Here is a 27,320-nt window from a genome sequence, read left to right on the forward strand (position 1 = left end):
GGAACGATAGCGACTTGCTGAGGGTAGGGTTTTATAATGAAGGAAATATATTTGCAAATGGGGTTAGATTTGCACATTTGCTCTCAGGCCACGGCAGAGGCCGAAATAAACACACTGAAGAGCTCATGAACCCAGTGTGGCTTATTTAGGACTGCGCACTCGAGGGAGGCACGGCAGTCGGCAGCAACAACAGGTGAGGAACTCAAACATCCCCTGTCGTTCTCTGCGGGAAGCGCCAATCCGCCTCATCGCTTGATAGCCGGCGCGAGCGCGCGGAGAGGCGGTGCGTCCGCGCGCGCACGCCCACACTACACTGACATCACTCCCTCAGCATGGCGGTCAAGGTGACTCTAACTAAGCGAGAATTGCATAAGAGACTTGGTGCAGGGCGCTGTAGCTTGTGGGCTTTGATAGTGGTGAATGTTTAACAGTTTGCTTTGGGCTCAGATAAGGTGGGATGCTGGTGGCATTGCCGACTGCACTCGAGCCTGTGGCTGGCTTGCACGATGTGCGGCCCTGACGGCTGGCCTGCAGCGCTTGCTACAGCTGGCTGCCGAAAAATCTGATGCAAACGGTTCTAATGCAATGGTCATTCATTGCCTCTGTAGTTTGCCGGGTGTTGTTGCTGCCTTGTTTTCAGAACTACTTTTATTAGAAATTTGTGGAGAGTAGCCGGGCGTTGCCCGTCACAGTATGTGCTGCAACTTTCCGGCAACAGAGAGAGTAACCTGACTGGCATCTTAAGTACGCTCAGCCCTTTAGTTTGCTATAGTTAATACGTTCAGCCTAGCATATACGAAGCGTTATTCTATGGCATCTCAGAGGGAAATCCCGTAGTTTTCTTAGTATTTTTCTTTCAAGGGAGCAGCGATTCTGATAACACTGCTGGGCAGGGTTCATATTTTGGGATCTGTGAATATAGCAGCATTCGAGTGCTAGGCTACTGGAATTTCACTGTGAAGTCTTCAGTCTATGATTGTGCTGTACTTCTAGAGCTGTCATTACAGTAATAAAAGTGTCAAGATATAATCAACCCATAAAACACATGTTTATCAATTTGATAAGACATTTCTAGGACTGTCAAACTTAGCAGACACAATAAAAGGAGATTGTTCTACTGTGATTATTTTAGTACAGGTAGACTGAATTAGCTGTTAAAGATTAAAATAAGATTACTATACATCATGAAGTGTTTATTTTCTTTGGTTTATAATTGCAGTCTATAAAAAGAGCGGATCCAAATGAATTAAAGAATATATTCCTACAGGTATGTTGCTTTATGTGCTTGATCATATATGTTAAAGTCTTTGTGATATTTAGGTGCTTTTCTGTGCCTCTATTATCTGAGAAGAGTCCATGGCACAACATTTGTTCTCTTAAACAAGCAGCCCCCACAATTGTCACAACATTGCCCTTGTTCTTAAAGCTTTCAGATCTCCTGGAAGGCTGGCATTGACTATCTGCAAAAGTTATTCAAATGTATTTTTCTCTCTGCAGAGACTTAGGAGCTAGTTTAATTTAAAAAATGCACTGTGGTCCATTGTACTTATTTTGTTCAACAAGGACATTGTACCAACAAGTGCAGGAATTAATAAATGGCTCTTTGTGTACTAAAATAGCAGCAGCTACTACTACTTAACATTTCTAAAGCGCTACTAGGGTTACGCAGCGCTGTACAATTTAACATAGAAGGACAGACCCTGCTCAAAGAGCTTAATTTAACAATTTATAAACTGCCGAACTGGATCACAGTCCTTCTGAGTGGTGTACAGTGGAACACATCAGCACATGCAGTTCACGACCTAATAATGTTAGTATACATTATTTGCGATACTTGTCATTACTTGGCTTTTTAGTACATTAATTGGAATTGCAGACTTTTGCACATTTGTAGTGAATACAGTATTTTTTTAATACAAATGTTTATTACAATCAATAGTTAATGAGCTGCTGTGATGTAAATTAATGCAAAACAGTTTATTAACGATTAGAATGTACCACAAACATGTGTAGTCAATTTTTTACGTGCAGTGTAGTTTAAATTTTTTGCAAAAACAAAACGTAGAGCATTTTTTTTGGTTTGTTAATTTTATCAGGCTCATTACATATAGATCCTGGTAGAAATGTAGTTTATGATGTTTGGTTCACAATATTACCTCATTCTCCCCGTGTTCATTAACCTGTTGATAACATCTAGATGATGCCCATGGGCAGGCAGTTAAGAAACCTGTTTTGCCTGAGTTCTGTGCTTCAGGAGACCTAGCTCAATCTACATGTGCAAGATATTTTTTCCCTTTGTAAACACAGTATCATTTATTGTTCTAGCAGCTGAGGCTGTAGAAACTATTATTTTGTTGCCAGTTGAGAACAATTCTAGTAGATGTTGGTGTGCAAAAAATGTTTTTTTAACAGTGTTAACTAGGGGGAAAAGACTAACCAGTTTCATGTTACATAGGATGTTTCTTCTGAGTTTATTTTATTATTAAACTCTGTTATCTTAGTAGGAAGAGTGGGGTTAGGGGTAGGGATATTAGAGATAAACTTGTTAAAAATTTGATGACTGACTTCATCACCTTCTGTATGATATGTTTCGACACTTGTGTCTATGTACATTTCTATGGCTACATGTTGCCTTTGAATTGTCATCAATGAAAATATTTTCAATATAGTGTTAACTAATAAATTCAACATGCATAATTATGCTGATTTTATTAATACTGAGTGAGAATTTTTTTTGAACTTAAAGCTAAAAGACTTCTTTTGTAATTGCCCTAATATTTTTGCTGTTTTTAGTCTCGTTCCTTTAGCTTGGCCATCGTAGCAGAAGGCCTTCACTGAAGGGCACAGACCAGGTTTCCCACAGGAACTTGGCATAAGTATGCCCTTATGCCAGTCATTAAGTATTGCTGTTTTAGCAGTAGCTGGGATGCCCTTCATCTTCTGCAGCAGCATCGGACCTTGCTGGTCTCGAGCAAAAGCTGGGTCAGAAACTGAACCTGGGTCTCTCTCAGGGAAGCACCAAGCAGTGCTGCCTAAGCAGCTGGGCTGATCTCATCATATTAATGATTTTGGTAATGTGAAATAGTTCAGCAGAGACTTCCGTGAGTTCTGGGTACTTTATGAAAAGTGTAGTTTAAACTGAGCTGCTGTATTGGAAGCTATTAAGAGTGAACACCAGTTTGCTGTAGGGGCTCTTTGAAATGGGTTAGTTGTATGTTTTAGTATCTAGATGTTAAAGTGTCTCTGATTTTTTTTTTTTTAGCACATTTATCATAAATGATAAAACAAGGATGGTGCTTATTTGTGTTTAATTAAACCCTGATATTTTCTGTAAGACATGTATAACAGCATGTAATCATAGAAGAACTATTCTTGCCTTGACACCAGTAAGTGTTTTTCATCTAGGTTCACTCTTTTTCCAGACTTATGTTTTGAGCATGAATCGGTTGGTGTTCTGTGTATGCCTTTTGTATATAGTTTGCACTGAATTGATCACGGGGCTCATTTTCAAAGCACTTGGACTTACAAAATTCCACAGGTTACTATGTAATGTGCTTTGAAAATAGGCCTCTTTATGTGTTTATGGGTACATGACATTTAGGCACTGCCTTTTAGGGCCCACTGTTTAGGCACCAAGACATTTAGGCACGATTCTGTTTATCTCCTAGCTTGAGTTCCCGTCTCTCTGGACCCCTGAGTGCGCTTCTTCCCAACAGTGTTGCTGCCTCTCTTAGGAGCTTGCATGGCTGTTGGGGTGTAGTATGTACTCTTTTGGATGACAGATCCTGAAGCATCCATTCATCTGTATAGCATTTGCTGCCTCAGAGGCCGAAGTTGTGGTAGTAGCTTATCTGTCCGTGTGTATTAAGGGCTCAATAGGCAAATTTATACACTTCCATAGTAAGGGGATAGGCAGTGGGCTTGTCTGGTTGATAATGGCCTATATATTTTCATAGGTATGTGTGTTTTTGGCAGCGAGTTTGTTCTTTAGTCAGATTCTCACTTCCAGCAGCTCTCTCCATAGGAGGATCTCTACAAGTCAGTGGTTGCTTGCAACAAAACAAAACAAATCCAGTTATTAGGATGTATGATAAAGCTCTCCTGGAGAATTTTATACTCCCCTTCCCTCCTCTGGAGTTCCTGCTATAAATAAAGTTCTTTGCACAAGTACAGTAGCAAACGGTACCCGGTCAAAAGGAACTGGTCAAAAGAAACCAGACAAAAAAGTTCAAAACAAAAAAAAATTCCCGACATAAAAGTCCCAGACAAAATAGACTCCTGACAAAAGGGCTTGTTGAAATAGATTTATTTTTCAATGGTATGAATTTCAAGGGTAAATTACTGAGAAAGTCCACTGCTTGTCACTTGAAAGTCCTGGCACCTGCCTACGGCTTGATTTCACTATCCACACTTGGTATCTAGTGAGAATCATAAATCTGCTTGAAAACATAATCCAGCTTGATTAAGAGTCTATTTTGTCTTGGGTTCCTTTTGTTGTGGGGTTTTTTTGGGACGTTTTTTTTGTCATGGTCTGTTTTGTTTGTAGTCTGTTTTGTCGGGTTTTTTTTGGTACGGTCTATTATAACAGGGTGTCGTGGCAAACACAGCTTGGTCCTCAGAGGGCTTGTTCCCCCTGCAATACTCTCCTCAAAGTCTTTAAGCTTCATTGTGCAGGAATTTACTTGGAGTTGTATATCTCTTTCCAGCCTTCCTCCCCCTTTCAGAACTCCATGTAGGCCAGGGTCCTTCCCCTTTCAAGAATACTGGTACTTTAGGGGAGGGGGATCCCCCTTTCCTTTTCAAAAACCCTTCAGTCTCTACTTTCTCTCTCTTTGCGCTCAGGTTCCTCTTGAGTAATTTCTCTTAATAAAATATTATTAAAGGACCTTTTGCAGTAGCACATGTAATATCACAGTCTCAAAAGAAATACAGCCCTGGCTCTTCTCTGCCTCTAGAATCAACTACAAAAAATAGGGACAAAAAGAGGATAACATCTAGAACCAATCAAAATAATTCTCTCTATAGTGAGCACTTATATTCACGTTAAGTTTTATATATAGAGTTAACAATTTTTCTTTAAAAAAGAGGGAGGAAAAACCTCAACAGACTTCAGCTTGGCAAGTACAGGAGTTTTCACTGTCATCACTGGCTAAAAAAACCTCCCAAAAACTTTTAATTAACACAGTTCATAGGCACAGTTCATAAGCATAGAAAAGCTTTCACTTAACTTGAGAATATCAGGGCACCTTCCGCAGCCCTTCCATGGCTGACAGTTGCCAAATTAAAAAACAAAACTGCATCAGAGTCTGTTGAACTTGAGCAAAACCACCCCGTGGACCCTAATGAAGTTTTCTTTTTTGAAACTTTGGCCATTGTTGGCAGCGGAAGGTATCTTGACATTTTTGCCAAGGTGGAGTCTGTTGAGGTTTTTTCGTTCCTCTTTTTTAAAGAAAAATTGTAAACTCTCTATATAAAAATTAAAGTGGCTATAAGTGCTCTCTATAGAGAGAATTATTTTGATTGGTTATCCTCTTTTTGTCCCTATTTTTTTGTAGTTGATTCTAGGGGGTTGTGGACAGTTAGCAGATGTCTGGGCAGTAGAGAAGAATGCCCTTTCTTGAATGTTGAATGACATTTAATATTTAAGAAGGCTGATTGGTGTAGCACTTAAAGTTTTATTTATTTTAAACTTTTTTTTTTTTACCCACTTAAACCTAAGTGGTTTTGTTGCTAGGGTCTTGAAACCTCTAGCTAGACCAGATATCCTAGTCCAGATCTTCCCAAACTGTGAGTTGGGTCCCCAAATGAAGACCGTTTTCCCAAAACTCGCTCTCCATTTTTTGTCAGTTTTAAGTTATGTTATTAATTTTTTTTCTATCAAGGCAAGATTAATTTACTGTAGCTTATTCCTGTGCCAAAACTCACTAAGTCCATGGTATTTTAATGACATTGTGTTGCATACTCAATGCAAAACTCACTCGGTCCAAAAGCTACTACCTGTTTTTCTCAAAACTGCTAAACATGACCCAGGTGTGCTTTCCATTGGTGCATCTTATAGGTTAGTAAAGAGGGATAAATTACTTGTTACTATGATCTGCAGCAATCGGTAATGATAACACAGCACATACTGTGGATTATGTGGTAATTGCTTGAGTTGTGGTAAATAGTTGAGTTGTGATATTTAAGTTTCAAACGCAATGAAAATACCCGTATGAACCTTTTGGGTTCATACGGGTATTTTTGAAGAGACAGGTAGGGAATGATTTATTTAATAATTGGGATCATACTTTTGGCTAATTTTGGAAATGATTTTATGTTTTTCATGACATTGTATTTTTTTTCTTTGATTTGGTTCCTGAGGTTTAAAGACATTATTTCTTTTTGTGTTGCTGAATAAAAACTATTTCAATTTAGACCATAAGAGCATCATTGTTCTGCTTCTCCAAGGGGGGTCACACATATTTTTTGTTATTTTTATTTTTTGGCTATAGTCATGGATTTACAGATGCAAAGGGATCGGGAAGCACTGTCCTAGCCTCCATAGGGAAGGATTTTGCCGTAGTATCCTGAATGTTTCTGGCTTGTATGATCATACAATGCCTAATTAGGCAATAGTCTTGGCTTTTATTCACTAAGTGGTGCAGGAGTCAGGAAGTGGAGGCTCAGGGCAGAGAAGGTGACAACCTTATAAGGAGACTTGCTGTTTTAGGTTATTGACAGAACCTGAAGTCCAAAGTTCATAGTCGGTGAAACACAGCCTCGGTGTTGAAGGGTATCTTGGCTGTGTATTCATCAAGAATGCAAGAATATGGATAGGTGAGGCTGCTCACCTATGTTCTTAGGTGTGGAGGCTAGCTCTGTAGGTGACGAGCACCACAGTGGGTTAGGCAGGAGGAACTGCAGTCTCCCTTTGGGTAGGTGGAAAGTGAGATCCTAGGGTGCTGAGAAGGACCGGAGAGGCAGCGGTATTATTGATGAGATGAGGGGAGGGAGTGCAGCCAGGGTGTTAGAGAGAAAAGATCTCTGGCTAAGAGACACAGTAAGAGCATTGGGCCTAAATGTCCTGTGACTAAACAGTGGGGCCTAAAAGACAACGCCTAAATGTCCTACTCCCATGTTTATAACTGTGGTGGTAGACAAACGAAAGAGGAACAGTCTCTTCAGATAGACAAAAACAAATAGCGGTTACAGTTCAGAAATGGAGATAAAGAACATGGCATTTGCAAGAATATCATGCGCTGAGTGCAGCATATTGGCACCATTAGCTACACTCAAGGCATGAAGTTCTTGCAGATGAATAGTTCTTTGACATTTCATCAGTACTTCAGTAATCTATCCTTGGCTGTATGACTCAGAGTTTTGGACTCCTAATACAGGCATACTTTGTCAAAACATAGCCACGTTGAGTCGTATCATTGTGGTAGCCATACCTTCTGGTTGGTCAGACTGGTATATTGTTTGGATTCTACAGTAAAGCATCTCTGGAACCTCTGTGTTTTTTGTTTCCATTCCTGAGCTGTTGCCGCTATTTTTTTCATTTCTAATTGTAACAAAAGGTTGATCGGAGATCAGCGCAAGGAATGAACAAGACCCCAGTTTACTGGAGGGTGAAGGCCTGATTCATGAAGGGTTTACTACTATTTTGTGGTTTTGAGGGGAAATCTTTTCTACATGAGGACCATTGTCTTAGTAGGGAGAGTATGGATTGTCAATAAATGATGTCAGGTTGGACCTTTGTTTGATTTCATCATGTGTATACTCCAGTTTTTGCCCTTGTTTCTTTCAGTTGAGTTACACAGACAATATGGGCTCACATAAAAATTGCTATTCCTTGCACCATAACGATAAAAGTATGTTTGTTCAGTGCCTTGTAAAAATTCTTGATGCAAAACTCTTTTGCAGTAGTAGTAGCCTTGAGTCATTTAGGATAAGTTATCTACCAACTTTGCACAGTGGGGTGGTTCAGTTTTTGCCTATTCATCTTGACAGAATAGCTCAAGCTCTTACAAGATGGCTGGGGGTTGTCTGCAGACAGCAGTCTGTCTTGTTTTCTCTTAACTTTTCTAGTGGGTTCAGGTCTGCTTTGATTGGGCCACTCAAGGACATTCAGCTTCTTGCTGAGCAAATGCTTTGTTCTTTTTGTTTTCTGCCTGGGATCATGTTCTTGCTGAAAGGTGAATTTTCTCCCCAGTCCCAGGCCTATTGCAGACTAGTCCAGACTTTCCTTTAGGATCTGTTTGTATTTTGTACCACCCATCTTTCCCTTGATCTTCACAAGCCGCCTTGTTCCTGCTACTGCATTGCATCTCCATGACATACTTCCACCATCATGCTTTACTATAGGGATGGTGTTTGATAAGTGATTCATGTGGCATAAACGGCTGAGTAATAACATGAAAAATCCAGTTTTGTTTTTTTTTTCTTCAATATCCTATATCAAGCACACCTAACATATGTACTAAAATTATATATATTGTGATATCCCCCTTCTCATTCAGGGTGACCTGGGTCTCAATATGCAGATCATATGCAAACTAGTGTGCTACCCCTTCTCGCTCAGGGTGACCTGGTTCCCACTAAGCAAATTAAACAGGTCTCACCAACTGCATATTTCTCAGGCAACTCTTTATTCCAGCCCCTGGGCACACTTCTTCTAGCTTAATACTTTATACTTTCATAGGTCTTCACACTGAGCTGCCCCACACAGATACATGGGCTCAGTACTAGCTTCAATACTTTGGGGACTCCCAACCCCAGGCTTTGCAGCCTGCTTCTCTCAGTACTTTGGACACACAGTCCTCCCTTTGAACACACAGTTCTTTACCAGTACTTGGGACACACAGTCCAACTCTAATGCTTTAGGGACTTCTTACCCCAGGATTTTCAGACCCTTGCTTCAAATTCACTTCATGGAACAAAAACAGTATGATTCCTTTATCCAGGAGTATTTGAATCAGCTCAACTGCTGTGACTGGATGGAAGTTAAATAGAGGCCATCTATTATGGACTTGCAAACGGAGCTAATTTGGGAGTGCTGTGTCTAAGACTTATTCATTTAATAAACCAAAAATTCATGTACTGGCTTTTTGAATATTTCTGTAATTGTACTTTTACATTGAAAGTGTGGAGTTTATTGAGTAGATCAGTGAAACAAACTTGTACTTTAAAGCATTTTCAGTTGCATTTTTTTTTAGAGAGTAGAATGTGAAAAAGAGTTTAGAGATATATGTACTTAAGTGGAGGCAAGACTAAACTTATTGAAGTGTACTTACACCTTTCAGCACGTTGGTTTCATAACCACAACACAACATAACTAAAGAACGTAATGGACATAAACACAACTCTCCTCCAATATGGTTCCCTAATATGCTGTGTATTGTGATTGGCCAGGAGTACATCCTGGGTAACTCCAGCAAACACAGCACAGAAACAAACAGTTCCAAACAAAATGGTTTCCTTTAGCTTCCCCACCTCAGAGTATTCTTGAACTAAACCCTCTTGAGGCTCCCTGGGCCTTGGCTTCAGGATAGTCTGTAAAGACACATACCCTTCCTGCTCTCTAACCAACCTCACTGGCCCCAGGCTCCTGAACAGGACTTTGGCTGGTCTTCTTCTGGTCACTTGCAAGCACCCACCTCTATATCTGGGGCTCCTGCCTTACTCAGGGTGACTGCTCAGGCATGTCTTCCTTCGGCTGGGAATCCTCCCCTGTCCCGTCCAGTGTGCCCCGGTCACCCCTCTGATCCACGGGCCGTGACCCCTCGCACTCTCCTGGAACTTCAACTAGGATTCTATAGCCTTCACATATATGCAAATGAGACAATCAACATGCAAATTCAATTTATTGAACTATATGGCAGTCTTGTGGAACCCACTTCTTTCCAGCTGTTAGTCATCTAGCACAAGTTCTTTCACTGAGCCCATCTATTGTGGGGAACCTGGGTCTCAGTGTCTAACAGCCTCCACCCCTGGATAGGACTTTCTTCATTCACCACAACTTTATAGTCCTATCCTCCACCCCATGGCTGTTAGTTCGTTTTAAATAAGTCACAAGTCCATCAATCTGGTCTGGTAAGTACCTTCCTAGACTTTTAGAGGCAGATGCACTAAAGCTAAATGAGCCTTTAATGACTCTCCAACGAGGAAAATTTGATCCATTGCATGCATCAAAGGGCTTTTACCGAGGAAGCTAGCAGCTAACAAAAACGGAATGGAGATGAGCAATTAGTGTGAAAACCTCATTGAAACGACATGCACTAACCTTTTCCGATTGCCTTTACGCAGGAAAAAGGCAGGAAATCTAACGAGAGGTCTGGAACTCTCGTTAGGACAGCTCTGTGCCAGGAAAAATCATTAAGTGAAAAAATAAACAAACTTTGAGCCAATCCCAGCGCATTAGCAGAGCTAAAAGCGCTGTGATTGGTCCAAAGGACGTCAGAAAACACATAAAAAAAAAAATAAATAAAAAAAGGATCGGGAGGGGGCAAGGGCGCTCATCAGGAGCGTCCTGTATGGACGGCCTTGCCCCCCCCCCCGCTGCTCCCCACTTTCCGCCGCCCCCCCCCCCCCCGAAAAAGCAAAATTCTAGCAGCCCCGGCCCCCCTCCCTTCCTCACTACTCTGTCTCCCCTCAGCTCCGCCTCCCGACATCCTCCGCCCTGTGCCCCGCCCCCTCTTGGGGTCGTCACCGCCATTCCCCTCCTCCATCGGGCCCCCCCCTCTTACCGGGCCCGTGCAGCGCCTCTCTCCTCTGTCCGAAGGCGCTGCACGGGCAAGAAGAAAGCTGATGCCTGCCTTCGCCCAGCTTCTGTCGCGCGTCTCTCTCCTCCTGCACCCGCCCCTGTCTGACGTCGGTAACCTACGTAGGTTACCGACATCAGACAGGAGCGGGCCCAGGAGGAGAGAGACGCGCGACAGAAGCTGGGCGAAGGCAGGCATCAGCTTTCTTCTTGCCCGTGCAGCGCCTTCGGACAGAGGAGAGAGGCGCTGCACGGGCCCGGTAAGAGGGAGGGGGGCCCAATGGAGGAGGGGAATGGCGGTGACAACCCCAAGAGGGGGCGGGGCATGGGGCGGAGGATGTTGGGAGGCGGAGCTGAGGGGAGACAGAGTAGTGAGGAAGGGAGGGGGGCCGGGGCTGCTAAAGGTACGTTTGCTTTTCTTCTTGCTTTTTAATTTAGAATGCAGGGGGAAGTGGGGCGGGGGGGAACGGCGACAAACGGGTGGGGGGGGCAAGGACGGCCATACAGGACGCTCCTGACCAGCGCCTTTGCCCCCTCCCGACCCTTTTTTTTTATTTTTGTTTTGATTTGGGAGCCATGTGCTTGTGATTTGACTGTGTTTTGACTGTTTGTGGCATGCGCAGAGCAGCTAACATAACGCTTGGCTGCTCTGCGCATGATTTGGGGGCCGATTAACGATGTGTATTGTGATTCTTTGATACATTGTATGTTTCAATACCGATCTCAGCATGTGTGACTTTTTTTTTTGGGTGCATTTTTCGTTATTTTAAAATCGTTAGGGACTTTAACGATTTAGATTTTTTTACGTTTGGTTGCTGCATCTGCCTCTTAGTGTCTCCTTTCTTCTCTCTTCCATCTTCCCAGTACTCCTCCTCCAGCAGGTTCTCCAGGCACTCATCTCATCTCCTGCTTAGCCCTTTAGGAGGCACTGCTTATATAGGGCAGCTAATAGCCCACCACACCCTTTCTGGGTCCCTCCTCCCAGTTCTGGAAGAGTCCAGAGCCTTCTAGGTGCCCTTCTCTTAACAGGGAATCTCTACTACATACTCCCAGGTCCCCATGTTCAGGCCTTAGCTGGAGCTCCCTCTGCTGGCTCCTTCAGGGCATTACCCTGATGTCCCATTTGGAGCTCCCTCTAGGGACCAGAACAGGGCATTTTCTCTCTTGTAGGAGAGCGCCCCCTAGCGGCCTCCTCAGGCTAGGGCAACCACTGTGTTTATCACAACACGAACTTTACCAACCACAACATCACTTTGTATTTGTTCACACCGGTGACGGCAAATGCCTCTCCGGTACTATGTAAGCCACATTGAGCCTACAAATAGGTGGGAAAATGTGGGATACAAATATAACAAATAAATAAAATCCTCTTTCCCCATTGCATCCTCACAGCTAGGCGTTCATGAATTCTGTTACTTTTCATGCCTCCACCACTTTTACGGCGCACAGCGCTGACCGGGTGGTAATCAACATTGTACGCGTGTTGCCGCACGTCCATTTTCAGCCCCCAAAAAAGACGTTTGAAAAATGGATCTGCATGCGTCCAAAACATACGCCTACACTTGCGCGGGTTATTTTTCAGCGCACCTTAGTAAAAGGACCCCTGAGTCTTTAAAGTGTTTTTAAATCAACCACAATTTATTTTAATCCTTAACTCAGGGAGAATGTAGCTCAGTAATAAGGACTGAAGTAGGAGAAGCAAGAGAACGAAGAGAGAGATTTTATGTTGAGTTCAGAAGGATATGGGAATCAGTGGAATTCCTGGAGAACAGCTCAGATTTCATGGTTCTAGTGATAAGTTATGCTGTAGCCAGTGGATAGAGTCTTCTGGTAATCCATAAAAAGGGAATTTCAGTAGTCTCACTATGTATTCCAGCATCCACCTGACTGGTTACCCCTTTATCTTACTATTTCTCTTACTTGAGATCACCAGACACTATCATCCTGGAGTGTTTTTCCTGGTTGGTGCATATCTGCTTCTCACACTCATCGTGTATTGGCTGTCTGACATCACTTACTGTTCTCTGGGGCTGGGGTGGTGTTTTCATGTGCACATAAATATTTCTGTAATTGTACTTTCATGCTGGACGGAAATTTCATGGGCACAGAAAACAATTATTGGGTTGATTTATTTACATGTGATAGTTTTGGTACATCCTCTTCAATATTTGCCTGCACTGAAAGTCTTTTATTCAAGCTAGAAATTATTTTTTGTTTCTTGCTAAAAATGGGGCATTCATAAAAAAGGGAATCCGCAGACTGATAGCTAGTTTTCCAAGTTCTAATCATTAGTCGTTGTTTATCTAAGACTTACTATACCACCTACAGTGTCACCAAAGCGGTTTACAGACTAACTACTAGAAACGAAAGGAATGCCATAATCAAGATGGGATAGAGAGAGGTGCTGGGGAGAGAAACAGAGAAGAACTATCAGAATAGCAAGTGAGGAGGGAGGCAAGCAGTCTGAACTGGAACTGAAACAGGTGGGAAATCAGGAGACGAAAGGCAAATTTTGGTTCCAAACAAGGCAACTTTATTGCTAGCAAGTGAACAGCACCGAGTAGCCTCGGGACACTGTGTGTCATAAATCATCTGACACTTACATTTATACTTCCCTACTGGGCCTGCGCATTTGGCCCCTTACACGTCACAACCGACATGCGCAGTAAACATTTGTAGTTCTTACAGTACAAAATTGTAGTCCCAGCACGTACACACGTCATAACACTGAAATGATACTGGCAATAAAAACGAAACTTAGCAGCTTATTCTTTACACACACAATGCTCCTTTCTAGCACAGGAGATAAGGTGCGGCTCAGGAATGCAGGGGGGTGTCAGCACCCTCCAAGGTCGCCTATTCAGATGGCGTTGCTACGTGCAAGCTGGTCTTGTATAGGCCTTGCAAACTACTGTTACAAGCTATATGTCTAATAGCCCTGCATTCTGTCTGTACATTAGTAAACAGCAAACTTCTTTTGTTAGTAAACAGTAAAACTGGATAAGGCACAAATGTCCAGTGCAGTAATAAGGTGTGGCTAAACAGCCAAAAGCAGAGGTAGAGTGCATAAGTAAAAGTCCATCAGTAGGCCCAAAAACATGAGGTTGTCCTGTTGCTCAGTAGTATGCATAGTATTCGAACAGTATCCGGCGGTCCACTCCTTCATTCCCCCCTTTTGATACTTGAACATCCATTCTGGTGGAGAGTATCACCTCCATGAACCCTGAAAAGGAAAGAAAGGACAAGGATAGTTAGCGAGGGAGGCAACAAGCGAGCCCTAAGCCCTTGCGCAGCCGTTGGTTGCTTCGCCGGGTTTGAGACGGAGGGCCCCTAGTGGATTCCCCCCCCTTTGTAGCCGGTCTTGTGCTGGCACAAGGGTAATGGCCCATTAAGTGACTTAGGGGGTTCAAAGTGCACATCAGCCACAAGGTGCTTCGTCGTAAGCTTCATCAGACTGGGGAATGGGGGAGTACATCTGGAGAGCCATAAGCTGGGCAGCAGCACGGCGATCAGCGATGCTTTCCATGGTGGAGCGGAGACACCTGAAAACTAAAGGGAGAGACAAAGGTATTAATAGGCAGGACAGCAAAAACAGGCCACCCATGACGAGGAGGCCTTGCAGGCTCCCGGAGGTTGGGAGCCAGCTGGTGAGGGAGGAAGTCCAATCCCACGCACTGTTCCAGGTCTGGACGGGGACGTGGGCTAGTTTGACCATCCGGTCAGTTATTTCTCTGATGACATGGCTCTGGTCATCAATCTGTAAGCAGCAATTACTGAGGTTAAACTTGCCACACACCCCGCCCTCCTGGGCTAAGAGGTAGTCAAGAGCCAAGCGATTTTGGTAAACGGCGGTAATGAGTTTAGTGTTCTGTCGAGCTAGGATATTGAGGGCAAGGGCCGAATCGTTGGTAAGGATTTCGAGTATGGCCTGTAGGCGAATAATGCGATTCAGCATGTAGATAGGGGTGCGGTACCCGTATGTACCATCTTCAGCCCATGTGGCCGGTCCATAGTAATGAATGATACGTTCAGGCGGCCACTCGTTGTCCTTCCAGTCTCCAATTTGGACTTTGGGCTTGATGATTGGGAAAGACCGTTTTCGTCGGGCAGGGTTATCAGGCCCCTTTTCCACGTATAGGGGGATACCCAAAGTTTCGCCGACTTGTATGGGCAGAAGGAAAAAACTAGGTCGGACCGTGCCCAAGAGACAGGTACCGTACCAGCGGGTCGGGAGTTGTTCATAGGCCCTGCGTCCGCAGATATAGTAGTAGCCCGCCGGGGCTACCCACTTGAGGGAGGCGTTCCCTCCGTGTGTCCATGTCGTGTTCAAGGTGGGTTCTGTCCAGATAGGCTCTGGGGCGGGCAGGTTGTCCGTTTGCCACCAGGTCGTCCGGCTGCCATTATACTGAAGAACCCCCGTACAAGCAGAGTCTCCCACTGGTACAGAGTAACGCTTCGATGGCGCTCGACTAGCGCAGAGGGTACCTATGATATTTGTTCTCAGGGCCCATTCGTACGGCTTCGGCCGCTGGGGAAAGGTAATGTTGGTGGTGTTGAGTGCATCCCATGTTTGCTGTCGGATCTCTCTCGCTTCCCAAGGCCATTGTTCACCCATGTCGGTGCCTCCACAGACGAAACAGTTGGCAATTCCCAGGGAGAGGGCAATGTTTTCCGCCAAGTTGAGAAACATATTCCGGGCTTCTGGGGAAATGGGGAATTTAGTCTCAGTGTGTTCAGCACGGGCGATCTCATCGAATACGTCTTGGTAGCCAACGACAGTAGTCTGATAGTGCGTAGGAGGCTTAGTTTCGAGACTCTGATATATGGTAATATATGTCAACGGATCCATTCCTCCGCCGTCAATGCCGAGGCCCCACGTCCCTCTCCATGGCACGTCGTGTCCTCGAATGGGCCAGTCTAGGGACACATAGTTACCAGAACCTCGACGAAACTCGCCCAGGCCGGTGCATCCGGCATATCCTCCTCCCGTATAAGCACATACTCGGTCCCAGCCCGAGGCTCGAGTGTCGCCGGCGCATGGGAGCCAAACCCACGGGGAGCAGCATCTCATGTCTGGACTGAAGGGGCAGACATACTTGTGGTCATTAACGTATGCCTCTCGCCAACTCTGGCTGCCACACTTGCGAGACCAAGGGTGTTTATCCATGGCGGCACAGACGTCGAAGGTTAGGGTTGCTACAGTTTGGATGCCACCAACAAGGATGCGAGTGGAATTTATGTAATACAGAATGCCATCTCCCTCAACTCCCGGAGGCCCGGCCACATACGCAGGGAGTCCAACGCTGAGGGTGACATTGTAGTATCTCGGCTTGGTAGGGCTATGGCAGATAGTGAGATTTCCTTGGAGGCATCTGTGGAACTGTTGGAGGCCATTCGGAGTGATGAGGGCACAAGTCGGGAGAAGCCGGCAATCGCCTTCCGGGGGCTGCGTCTGGTGAATGAGGGTAGTGACTAGGTGATACCCTCCCTCTATACGGTGGCGCACAAGACGCAAACATTCAGTGCAATTCAGGCTCAGGGTGGCAGGATAGCTCGGGACTGCACACAGGAGAAGGAAGATGGTCAGCATTATATATGTGGTGGAAGGTATCCGAGCTTTTGCAGCAAGAAGATAATAAGGCCCACGATGAAGGCTGCGATAAAGAGAGAGCCAAAAACGCAGTGGGTCCAGAAACTGAGTTCCTGTTGCTGGGCAGGCATGAATCTGGTGGTTCACGTCTTTCTTAGAGTCAGCCGTAATGGAGCGTCAGGATGTTGGTGCGCAGTCCAACGCTTCAGGGTGCTGCTAGTGGGAGCAGCAGGTTTCAGTCGGGTCCAATGTATCCACACTGGGCTTCCTGCAATTTTAACAGCGGTTGAGGTCGTTAGGAGAACAAGGGAGGGCCCCTTCCATTTGGGCTTTAGGCAGTCAGATTCATCCCACTCTTTTACCCAGACCTCGTCTCCCACCCTGAACCTGTGCGTAGGACTGGTGAGGACCAAGGGAGCTACTCTTTCAGTGTACTGCTGTATGTCTTGCACTACCTGGTGTAAGGCTCTCATCTGTTTCACTAAGGAACTCTCACCCTGTATCTGCAAGGAGTCGGGAAAGGAGGGTAGTGGTGGTGGCCTAGCATACATCATCTCGTAAGGAGTAAGGCCGGTAGCCTTGGGGGTACACCTAAGATGCAGCAAGGCCAGTGGAAGCAGGTCGGGCCATTTGGCTCTTGCTTCTTGGCATAGCTTGGCTAGCTGGTTCTTCAGGGATCGGTTAGCCCTCTCCACTACTCCACTGCTTTGGGGTCTCCAGGCACAATGCAACTTCCAATCGAGGCCCAGTCTGGTACTGAGCTAGCGAAGGCGGGACCGTTGTCAGAGTTTATTTGCTTGGGGAGGCCGTATCTGGGTAGGATTTGATGAAGCAGTAGGGAGGTAACTTCTTTAGCCATCTCCGTTCTAGTGGGCTGGGCTTCAATCCATCCGGTGTAGGTACACACGGCGACGAGGATAGCTTTGTAGCCGCGCGCCGGGGGCATGTGTGTGAAGTCAATCTGGCACACGTGGAAAGGGCTGGTGCCTCGGAGAACATGTCCTGGCATAGGGCCGGGCCCCGTTCGAGGGTTGTTCCGGGCACAAGTCGCGCATCGGCTGGAAGCGTTCTTGGTCCACAGGGATAGTTTGTTGATGTAGTAGGTCTTCTCAAGTAAGCGCCCCAGGGCGTCCCTTCCCAGGTGGGTGCGGTCGTGAGCCTCCTTGGCCACCGTCCAGGCCAAGGCTTCGGGTATCCATATGCGCCCATCCTGTAATATCCACCAGCCATTGCGTGACTGTAGACCCTCTTGTTGGGCCCATTCCGTTTCTTGGGGGGTGTAGATAGGGGTCTCCGTAGGGAGCTGGACGACGAGTACGGGGTCAGGAGGGTGAGAGGAGTAGGGGAGCTGACTTGCCCTTTTTGCAGCGTCGTCTGCCCGCTGATTTCCCCGGGCGATAGGGTCCGTTCTTCCAGTGTGGGCCCTGCAGTGCATCACAGCCACCTTCTTCGGCTTCCATACTGACTCGAGTAATTGGCAGATCTCAGCGGCATTTGCAAGTCCTTTCCCCTCAGCTGTCAGAAATCCCCTCTCCTTGTACAAGGCTCCGTGCACCTGGAGGGTGAGGAAAGCGTATTTGGAGTCGGTGTAAATGTTGACAACTTTTCCTTCAGCCCACATAAGGGCTTTGGTGAGGGCAATCAGTTCCGCTTTTTGGGCTGACGTCCCGGGCGGCAGAGCCATAGCTTCAATCACATGGTCCTCCGACACGACGGCATAGCCAGCTCTTCGGATTCCCTCTATCACCTGGCTGCTTCCATCGGTGAACAGGGTGATGCCTCCTTGCCAGGGTTGATCCTTGAGGTCAGGTCTACTAGAATGCACAGTGGCCATTACTTCTTCACAGTCGTGGAGTGGCGATTCGGGGGCTGGAAGGAGAGTGGCCGGGTTGAGGTTGGTCGTGTCCAAGATCCGCACCTCCGGATTCTCGCACAAGAGGGCTTGGTATTTAACCAATCGGGAGTTGGTCATCCATCTGGGTCCGTGACTCTCGAGTAGGCCGCGGATGGCGTGGGGTGTGGTCACAAAAAGTGTTTGGCCGAACGTGAGTTTATTGGCCTCGTGTATCAGGAGACAGGCCGCTGCAATGCTTCGGAGACAGCCCGGCCATCCTCGTGCCACGTTGTCCATGCTCTTGGAGAGGTATGCTACAGGGCGTTGCCAGGTGCCGACTAGTTGGGTGAGGACTCCAAGTGCCAATCCCTTCTTTTCGTCGACGAACAAGTGGAACGGCTTAGTCACATCTGGCAGTCCGAGCGCTGGTGGGGCCGCAAGGGCATCCTTAAGGTCCTGAAGGGCTTTCAGTTCGCTTTTCTCCCACCGGAGATCTTGGCCCTCGAGTTCAGGCCCCTTTAGTTTGGCATACAAACTGTGGGTCAGGATAGCAAAATTGATGATCCAAATGCGGCAATATCCAGCGGCTCCGAGGAGTGCCCGTAATTCCTTCTTATTTGCAGGAGTGGGTTGGTTGCGGATAGCTTGGGTGCGGGGGGTACCGAGCCTTCGGGTTCCTTCTCGGAGGCGGAAACCCAGGTATTCGACTTCGATCTCGCATATCTGGGCCTTCTTGCGACTGGCCCGGTACCCCTGGGCTTCCAGGGTTTTCAAGAGGTAAAGGGTAGCTTCTGTACAGTCCGTGTACGTTTCACGGGCCACCAACAGGTCATCCACGTATTGGACGACCGGCCCATACTCGTCCTGATACGTCTTCAGGTCCTGAGCGAGTTGGTCGCCGAAGAGGGTGGGGGAATTCTTGAACCCCTGGGGAAGCCGGGTCCACGTATATTGCTGCTTGGTTCCCGTCTGTAAGTCTTCCCACGTGAAGGCAAACAACTTCTGGCTGTCGGCAGCAAGAGGGATGGAGAAGAAGGCGTCCTTCAGATCAATGACACTGTACCACTTGGTCTGAGATGGCACTTGGGCTAGGATGGAGTAGGGGTTTGGTACGAGGGCAACTATATCGGCTACCTGGTTGTTGACTTTCCTCAGGTCCTGGACGGGTCTGTATTCGGATGTTCCTGGCTTCTTAACGGGCAACAATGGGGTATTCCATGCGGATCTAATTGGTTTAAGGACCCCTTGTTGGAGGAGTTTCTGTAGGTGAGTTTGCATACTATGCCGAGCTGCATAGGGGATGTGGTATTGTCCTTGGTTAACCACTTGAGCATTCGGTTTGAGCTCAATCCAGATGGGGATAGCGTTAACGGCCAGTCCTCCTGGGTTCGCTTCTGCCCATACATCAGGCACCGCATCCATTATGGCTCGCCTCTGCTGGGCGAAAGGGGTGTTCTGGTCGTAATGGCAGTCGCCAGGTCCTACAGTTGGGGGAACGTGTAGTCTCCATTCTTCTCTCACTGGGCAGATAAGTGTTACTGGCCGATCTTCGAAACGAGCTTCCACTTCACCCGTGGTCTTGAACTTCAAGGTGGCCTGGAGCTTACAGAGTAGGTCTCGACCGATCAAGGGGACTGGGCATCCGGGGATGTGTATAAACTGGTGGGACACCATCGTCCCTCCAATCTGGACTTGGCGTTCCTTGAGGAGGGGGGCTGCCAGGGATTTCCCGGAGGCTCCCACAATTGGTATAGTTTCTTTCGTGGCTGGGGCTATGGCAGTGGTGATAACAGATCGCTGGGCCCCCGTGTCTAGTAAGGCCTTCATAGACTCTGTCCCCACCCGAATTTCCACCAGAGGGTCAGTGGGGACTCTGCCCTCCCGGTTCCTTCATGCTGTGCTATCACGGGTAGCGTCCACAGCCATTTGCCATTCCCTCCGGTCATCCCGTCCTCTATCTCTTCGGCCCCTTCCCCGGCCTCGTCTGGGGGCCCCTGTATGGTCGCCCGTCTCCTCCTCCCTCTGCCGGTCCCATGGTTCCTCTTCTCTCGGGCTGTCCCGTGCCTCCTCTGGACAATCAGCCCACCAGTGTCCTTCTTTTCGACAATTTGCACACTGGTTACGTCCTAAGGGGGACCGTGCCTCTCTTGTCTTTCTGCCCCTCCCCCTTGGTCTAGGCCTCAGGCGTTCCTCCAGTACCGTGGCCAACACATCTGCCTTTTTCCGCATCCGCCTGGTCGATTCCTTTCGGGCCTCCACCTTCTCCTCCTGGTCGCGATATCCGAATACGCGATCAGCTATAGCTTTCAGTTGGCTGAGGCTCATCCCTTCGAACCCCTCCGTTCTCTGTAGCTTTCTTCGTATATCCGGTGCTGACTGGCTAACAAAACTCATAACCACGGTTGGGAGGTTCTTAGGGTCTTCGGGATTTATCGGGCTGTGCCTTCTGAATGCTTCCATAAGTCGTTCAAGGAAGTCCCCTGGACTCTCGTCCTTTTGTTGGACTACACTGTGGATTTTTCCCATGTTGGTAACCTTCTGCTTCCCCTTCTTTAAGGCGGCCAGGTACGCCTGCTGGTATCGGCGGATAAAGGTTTGGCCTTCGGCGGTTCGGTAGTCCCACGTGGGAGCAGCGATGGGCGCCTCCGTTTCTATTAGGTTCTGTAAGTTGGCATGGGCCGGATTCGCATCCCGGACGGCTTGTTCCATATTTTGTTGTAGAAGGCGGCGTTCTTCAGTGGTCAGGATGTGGGCGCTCAACTGCCTAAGGTCTGCCCAAGTCGGGTTATAACTGTATATAATGCCTTCCACCAGCTCTATCAACTGCTCGGGTTTCTGGTCGTAGGACGGCCCATGGAATTTCCAGTTATACAAATCGGCACTTGAGAAGGGAACGTGGCTGTAAACTGTTGATTCAATGGGCTGGCCCCCCCCTTCCGCCGGGTTAGGGGTATAGGTGGTGGACTGTCGAACTGGGAATAAGTTGGTGGCCTCCCCTTTCTTGCTCGCAGGGAGGGCATTTCGCGGACTCGATTGGGGGAACCGAGTAATGTTCTTCACAACCCGTTGACTCTTCCGTATGGTTGCGGGGCCGGGTGACTCGGGTGAGTCTGGACGGGACGTCTCTCCGGCCTCCGTCTCCGACCCGGAAGCCTCAGCGTTATCCGGCCCCTCCTCCAGGCTCGCGATGTCAGGGTATAACGGGGCATACGGCGGTGGCGCGATATCATCTTCGTATGCTTCCGCCGTAGCAAGTATCGGGGCCTTTGGGGGCTTCTTTTCGGGCAAACCCTGAACTTTCCCTAGGGTTTTCTTTGGGGGTCTCGTTCTAGAAAGTGTGTTGGTAGTACTAGGCGTAGTTCCTGTCTTGACAATGGTAGCAGGGGGCGTGGTCTCAGTGGTTTCTACGCTAGGGGCGGTCGGCCGTATGGGGGCGGTCCCTGCGGCCTTCTGAACGGCAGCGGTTGCCGAGCTTTGGAGAGCGAAGGCATGGGTCGGCAGGGCTTTAAGTTTGGTTTTCCGTCCCTTTCTCTGCTTTACCACCATGAGGGCGGCTTTTTCTACCTTCCGTTGGGCCCAAGCCGGCGGATCCCGGACTACATCCAACCATGCTTGGATGTACGGAATGTCCTCGGGACAGCCTGGGTTTCCCTCGACTATAACGATATTCATGACCGCCGCCACTTTTTCATACTCGAATGACCCTCCCGGGGGCCATTCAGCAATTCCTAGCCCTGGCCACATAAATTGACATCTCTGTATCATCCCGGCCCTGCTACATTTATCTTGGTCGAACACTTCGCTAAAGTGTTCTGTCATTAAATCTAACGGTGAAGACCCACCCCCGCCCATCCTAACCTGAGTGCCAAAGGACAGGTGACGGACAGAGGGGGAAAAGGGGCGGTGGAGGAGTAAGGGGTCTCGTTCCACCAGATACAAAAGGGTCAACACTCGGCCTGACCAGGACGCGGTCGCCCGGCCTGGAACTGCAAGCCCATTCACACACTTTCATACACCACAAGAAACCCCCCCGTTCGTTCGCCGCTCGGTTTCGTCGCCAGAGCCTAGTGAGTTTCGGGACCTAGTCGTATACCAATAGTCCGTATTAGTCACTGGCTAAAAGAGGGTGATCACGCCTCTTCTTCGGTCCTTACTGGGCCGGTCACTACGTAGAGTATACTCGCCTGTCCGCCGTGTTCGCAGGCCGCGCCGTCGTACGCGCCTCTCCAGAGAGGAAAAAAGAAAAAGGAAAAGGTGCCTTGCCAGAACCACACAGCCCCCCCTACAGTCAGGCAGAGTTGATCGACCCTCCTCCGGGAGATGGACGCTGAAATCAGCGGTGGCCACTCACCACCTTCTCAGGTGGGGGTCGATGACCCGATCCGACCGCAGTGGGGGAGGGGAAGAATATAATCCGATTCCCCTTTCTACTTCTGTCCCATCTGGGTCGCCAATGAAACAGGTGGGAAATCAGGAGACGAAAGGCAAATTTTGGTTCCAAACAAGGCAACTTTATTGCTAGCAAGTGAACAGCACCGAGTAGCCTCGGGACACTGTGTGTCATAAATCATCTGACACTTACATTTATACTTCCCTACTGGGCCTGCGCATTTGGCCCCTTACACGTCACAACCGACATGCGCAGTAAACATTTGTAGTTCTTACAGTACAAAATTGTAGTCCCAGCACGTACACACGTCATAACACTGAAATGATACTGGCAATAAAAACGAAACTTAGCAGCTTATTCTTTACACACACAATGCTCCTTTCTAGCACAGGAGATAAGGTGCGGCTCAGGAATGCAGGGGGGTGTCAGCACCCTCCAAGGTCGCCTATTCAGATGGCGTTGCTACGTGCAAGCTGGTCTTGTATAGGCCTTGCAAACTACTGTTACAAGCTATATGTCTAATAGCCCTGCATTCTGTCTGTACATTAGTAAACAGCAAACTTCTTTTGTTAGTAAACAGTAAAACTGGATAAGGCACAAATGTCCAGTGCAGTAATAAGGTGTGGCTAAACAGCCAAAAGCAGAGGTAGAGTGCATAAGTAAAAGTCCATCAGTAGGCCCAAAAACATGAGGTTGTCCTGTTGCTCAGTAGTATGCATAGTATTCGAACAGTATCCGGCGGTCCACTCCTTCAGAACAAGCCCTCCGAGGCCTAATGAGTTAATGGGAAGGTGCAGGCAAATAAGTGAGTCTTGAGACCAGCTTTAAACTTAGTGTAAGAGATCTCAGCTTGTAGAGTGGATGGCAGTGAATTCCTTAAGGTGACTAGAAAGAAAAAAGCGGAATGACAAGTTGAGTCAAAGCGAGCATGGGTGGGTACAGGAAGAAATAAAAGCACCTTGGAGGAAGAAGGATCTTAAATTGAAAGTGGTATCGTACGAGTGGAGGAGTGGCCTAGTGGTTAGAGCACCAGTCTTGCAATCCAGAGGTGGCCGGTTCAAATCCTACTGCTGCTCCTTGTGATCTTGGGCAAGTCACTTAACCCTCCATTGCTTCAGGTACAAACTTAGATTGTGAGCCCTCCTGGGACAGAGAAATATCCAGTGTAGCTGAATGTAACTCACTTGAGCTACTACTGAAAAAGGTGTGAGCAAAATCTAAATAAATGGGTAACCAATGATACTATTAGAGGAGAGAAAACACTCGATTGTATTTGCCAGTGTAACAGAGAATACTAATTGCTGTGTTCTGGACTGCCTGAAGATGTCTGCAGGATGTTTACAGAAGAGCAATAAAGTACTGCATTGCAATAATCTAGTTGTGATATGACTGTAGCATGAAGGATTTTTCAAGGTCAGATATGTCCAGGAAGCTGCAAACTGATCTTGCTTGGTAGAAAGCATAGAAACAGCGCTTCACTACAGATGTGGGTCAAATGAGAGATACTGATCTAAGATAACATCAAGGTATCTGAATGAATCAACTAGTTGAATGGGAGAAGCCAGTAAAACTAGGGATCGAGAAGGACAGCCAGTTAGCCATGAAGCAACAGTTTTAGATGGGTTATGAACTAGTAAGTTCTCATTTAGTCAGACAGCCAAACAAACAGTATTTCAATGGTGACAGATCTAGACAGAGGGAATTAGTATGATGTAAAAGCATGAATGATTGTGGCCAAAATACAAATCCACCAATGCATCCAGCTTTTCCTACCTAAGTGCACAACTATGGAACGCATTACCAAAAGCAGTAAAAACCACGCTCGACCACCTACATTTTCGGAAAGCACTAAAGACATACCTGTTCAGAAGAGCATAACCCACCACCCTAACATAAAAATACCTGGACACTTGCGACACAATGTAACCAAAGACCGTAATGGACATTACCTGACTCTTCTTCCCCTTCTCCCTCTCTAAGTTCCCCACAATTGTACCTACCATACATGTACCTCATTCTACCACAATATCACTTTGTATTCATTCATACCATGTATTTGTTCAAACCAGAATCGGCTAACGCCGTTAACGGTAATATGTAAGCCACATTGAGCCTGCAAAAAGGTGTGAAAATGTGGGATACAAATGTAGCAAATATTAAAAAAAAACCCAATGGCAATAATTCTGAACATTGTGGTACACTGTATGATAGCATACAAACAGAACATGTGGATGATTGATTAAGGACCTTGAAAGTAAAGGCTATGGAGAAAAGAAGAGAACCAATCTTGCACAGCACCTGTGAGGCCAAATAAGGCTCGCCTGTTGAGAAGGTGGTCATGATTTTCCAGCTCAAATGCCACCCTAAGATCTTAGAATTAGCTAAAGGTCATGTTACCAGAGTCCAAAGTGCTGTGTAGCTCACTCAGGGGCCCTTTTACGAAGCCACGTAAGCGTCTACGCGTGCCCAACACACGCCAAAATGGACTTACTGCATGGCTACCGCGTGGCTGTTGTGACAATTTCATTTTTGCAGCACGTCTGATATGCACGGCCCAAAAATAATTATTTTCTACCACGCTTATCGTACATGCGCCAAGTGGTATTTGGCGCGCGTAGATCATTACCACCCGGTTACTGTGTGAGATTTTACCACTAGGTCAATGGCTGACGTTAAGGTCTTGGACCCAAAATGGACACGCGGCAATTTTCATTTTGCCGCACGCCTGTTGTCAGGAAAATTTTTTAAAAAGGCCTTTTTTACACGTGTGCTGAAAAATGATTCTGCGCGTGCCCAAAACCCGCGCCTACGCTAACGCAGGCCATTTTTCAGTGCACCTTAGTAAAAGGACCCCTCGGTAAGGAAGTAATGGCAGTTTTGGTGCTGTAACCCATCCTGAATTTAGATTGTCTTGGATGAAGAATATGGGCCTGCTTCATAAATTGTGAGAGTTGCTGGAAAACAAGTTTCTCAAGTATTTTTGATAAGTAGACCAAGTTGGATACAGGATGATAATTATTGCAGATTGAGGGGTCGTGCAGAATTTTTAAGAAGGGGGTGAACAAAGGCCTCCTTCCAGGGAGAAAATTCCTTGTATGTGTCCAGGGAGGGGTTATTTCCATTGGGCTTAGCACCCCCAATAATTTTGAAAAGTTGGTTCCTATGCAGGCAGTGATGGTTGTAAAGGAAACACAGGTTTGCTGTCTACACCAAACTTTTTGTGACACCCTTCCTATCTCATGGGGACACACAGGTTGAGAACCATTGATCTAGAGTATGGTGATAGTTCACCTGTTTAGTTTTACCAGTGTCTTGATTTGACCAACAATCTGAAGATATGTGCTGTTTCTCATGTTCACAGAAAATCACTACTAATTATTGACTTTATTGCCTGTTTTAATGCTTTAAAAAAATGTAGTAGACCAAGTTTATGACAGATTAGGATAAAAGCTTCTTTCTCTGTCTTTTTGTAGCTGCAACAATACTTTTCAATGTTATATATTTTCTTTTAGCAATAATTTAAAATATATGGCATTTTTTTAACCTTTTATAGTCACACTTCTGTTCAACGGTTTCTTCAGATACACATAACTGCTGCTTCTTTCCTGAATCTGGAACCTTCATGTACTGGTCTATCAGAAGCTTTGTTTCTGAAAAATGTTTCCCTTTAGACATCCATGCTGCCCTGAAATTTCACAACTATTAAGGGTGGAAGTTATCTTTTTTTATTTTTAAATTTTTTGTTTATCCGTTACAAAAAGGAAAAATTAAAAACAGGAAAAAGAAAAATCATTTTTTAGCCAGACATTCCTCAAGTCCACAAAAATAGATCCAAGATGTTAAACAATGGAAATTCAAATTATAAGATATATTTCAGGAATTTACTTTGACTGACAAACCTAAAGGTACCGATTAATTAATTATAAAGAGAGCTATATATTGAGACCCCCCCAATACTTTTTTGGCTGTTAAGAAAGCTGTACGTTGGATCAACAAAACACATTCTTAATTGACTGGTATTTAATTACACATTTACAGGGGTATCTTAAAAAAAAAAGTAGCCCCCAACTGCAGAACACCTGGCTTCATCAGTAGAAACTATTGACGTCTCTTCTGGGTTTCCTTGGAGACGTCAGGAAAAATTTGGATCTTTAGACCCAAAAAAGTCTTCTCTGTTTTTAAAGAGTAATTTCATTAGCCAGTTCTTATCAGGAGTCAAAGCAACTGTGGCAATCAAAGTTGATGCCAGCACCAAATCAGTATCAGAGGACTCCAACAATGCTGAAACGTCCATTTCTTGGTTGCCTTGATCTTGTTGACTCATTGTTAATTTAGTAGGCAAATAATACATTTGTGAAAATGGTGGGATACTTTCTTCAACTACTCCTAAAGTTTCTTTAATATATTTTCTTAAGATATCTCATGGGGAAACTGTGAATTGCTTGGGAAAATTAAGAAATCGGAGATTATTGCGCCTTGAAAAGTTCTCAAAGGATTCAGTTTTCCTCCTTAAATATGTTAAGTCCTTTATAATATTATCTTGACAAGACTTTATCTGTTGAATATCTCTTTCATATGTTTTATTTTGTTGAGTCAAAGTCTCCACCTTCAAATCAATTTCTTTAGCTTTTTCTTCTAAAGCAAATAGTTCTTGTGACAATTTTTGTGTTTGTGGAACGAGTGCTTTGCCTAGATCCATTGTTAAAGTCCACAAGCTTTCCAGGGTTACTTCTTCGGGTTTAGTTATTGATATAAGAAATTTAGTAAT

At 46.1% G+C, this 27,320-nt stretch overlaps 1 protein-coding gene across 2 annotated transcripts in view; it reads left to right on the top strand.

Moving 5' to 3' along the window:
* Positions 1-289: 289 nt before the first annotated feature.
* The window catches only part of SLC25A12 (solute carrier family 25 member 12), a 198,025-nt gene continuing 170,994 nt past the window's right edge, over positions 290-27,320 (top strand). The window contains exons 1-2 of one of the 2 annotated variants that reach the window (XM_030209775.1): positions 290-344; positions 1,220-1,267. In XM_030209775.1, coding sequence (XP_030065635.1) covers positions 333-344; positions 1,220-1,267 — 60 coding nt within the window. In that variant the 5' untranslated portion in view covers positions 290-332. Of the gene's footprint in view, positions 345-725; positions 745-1,219; positions 1,268-27,320 lie in introns of those variants that run through there. The other variant, XM_030209776.1, reaches the window with a different exon arrangement.

Source organism: Microcaecilia unicolor, chromosome 7 (genome assembly GCF_901765095.1).
Source record: "Microcaecilia unicolor chromosome 7, aMicUni1.1, whole genome shotgun sequence".
Classification (NCBI taxonomy): Eukaryota; Metazoa; Chordata; class Amphibia; order Gymnophiona; family Siphonopidae; genus Microcaecilia; species Microcaecilia unicolor.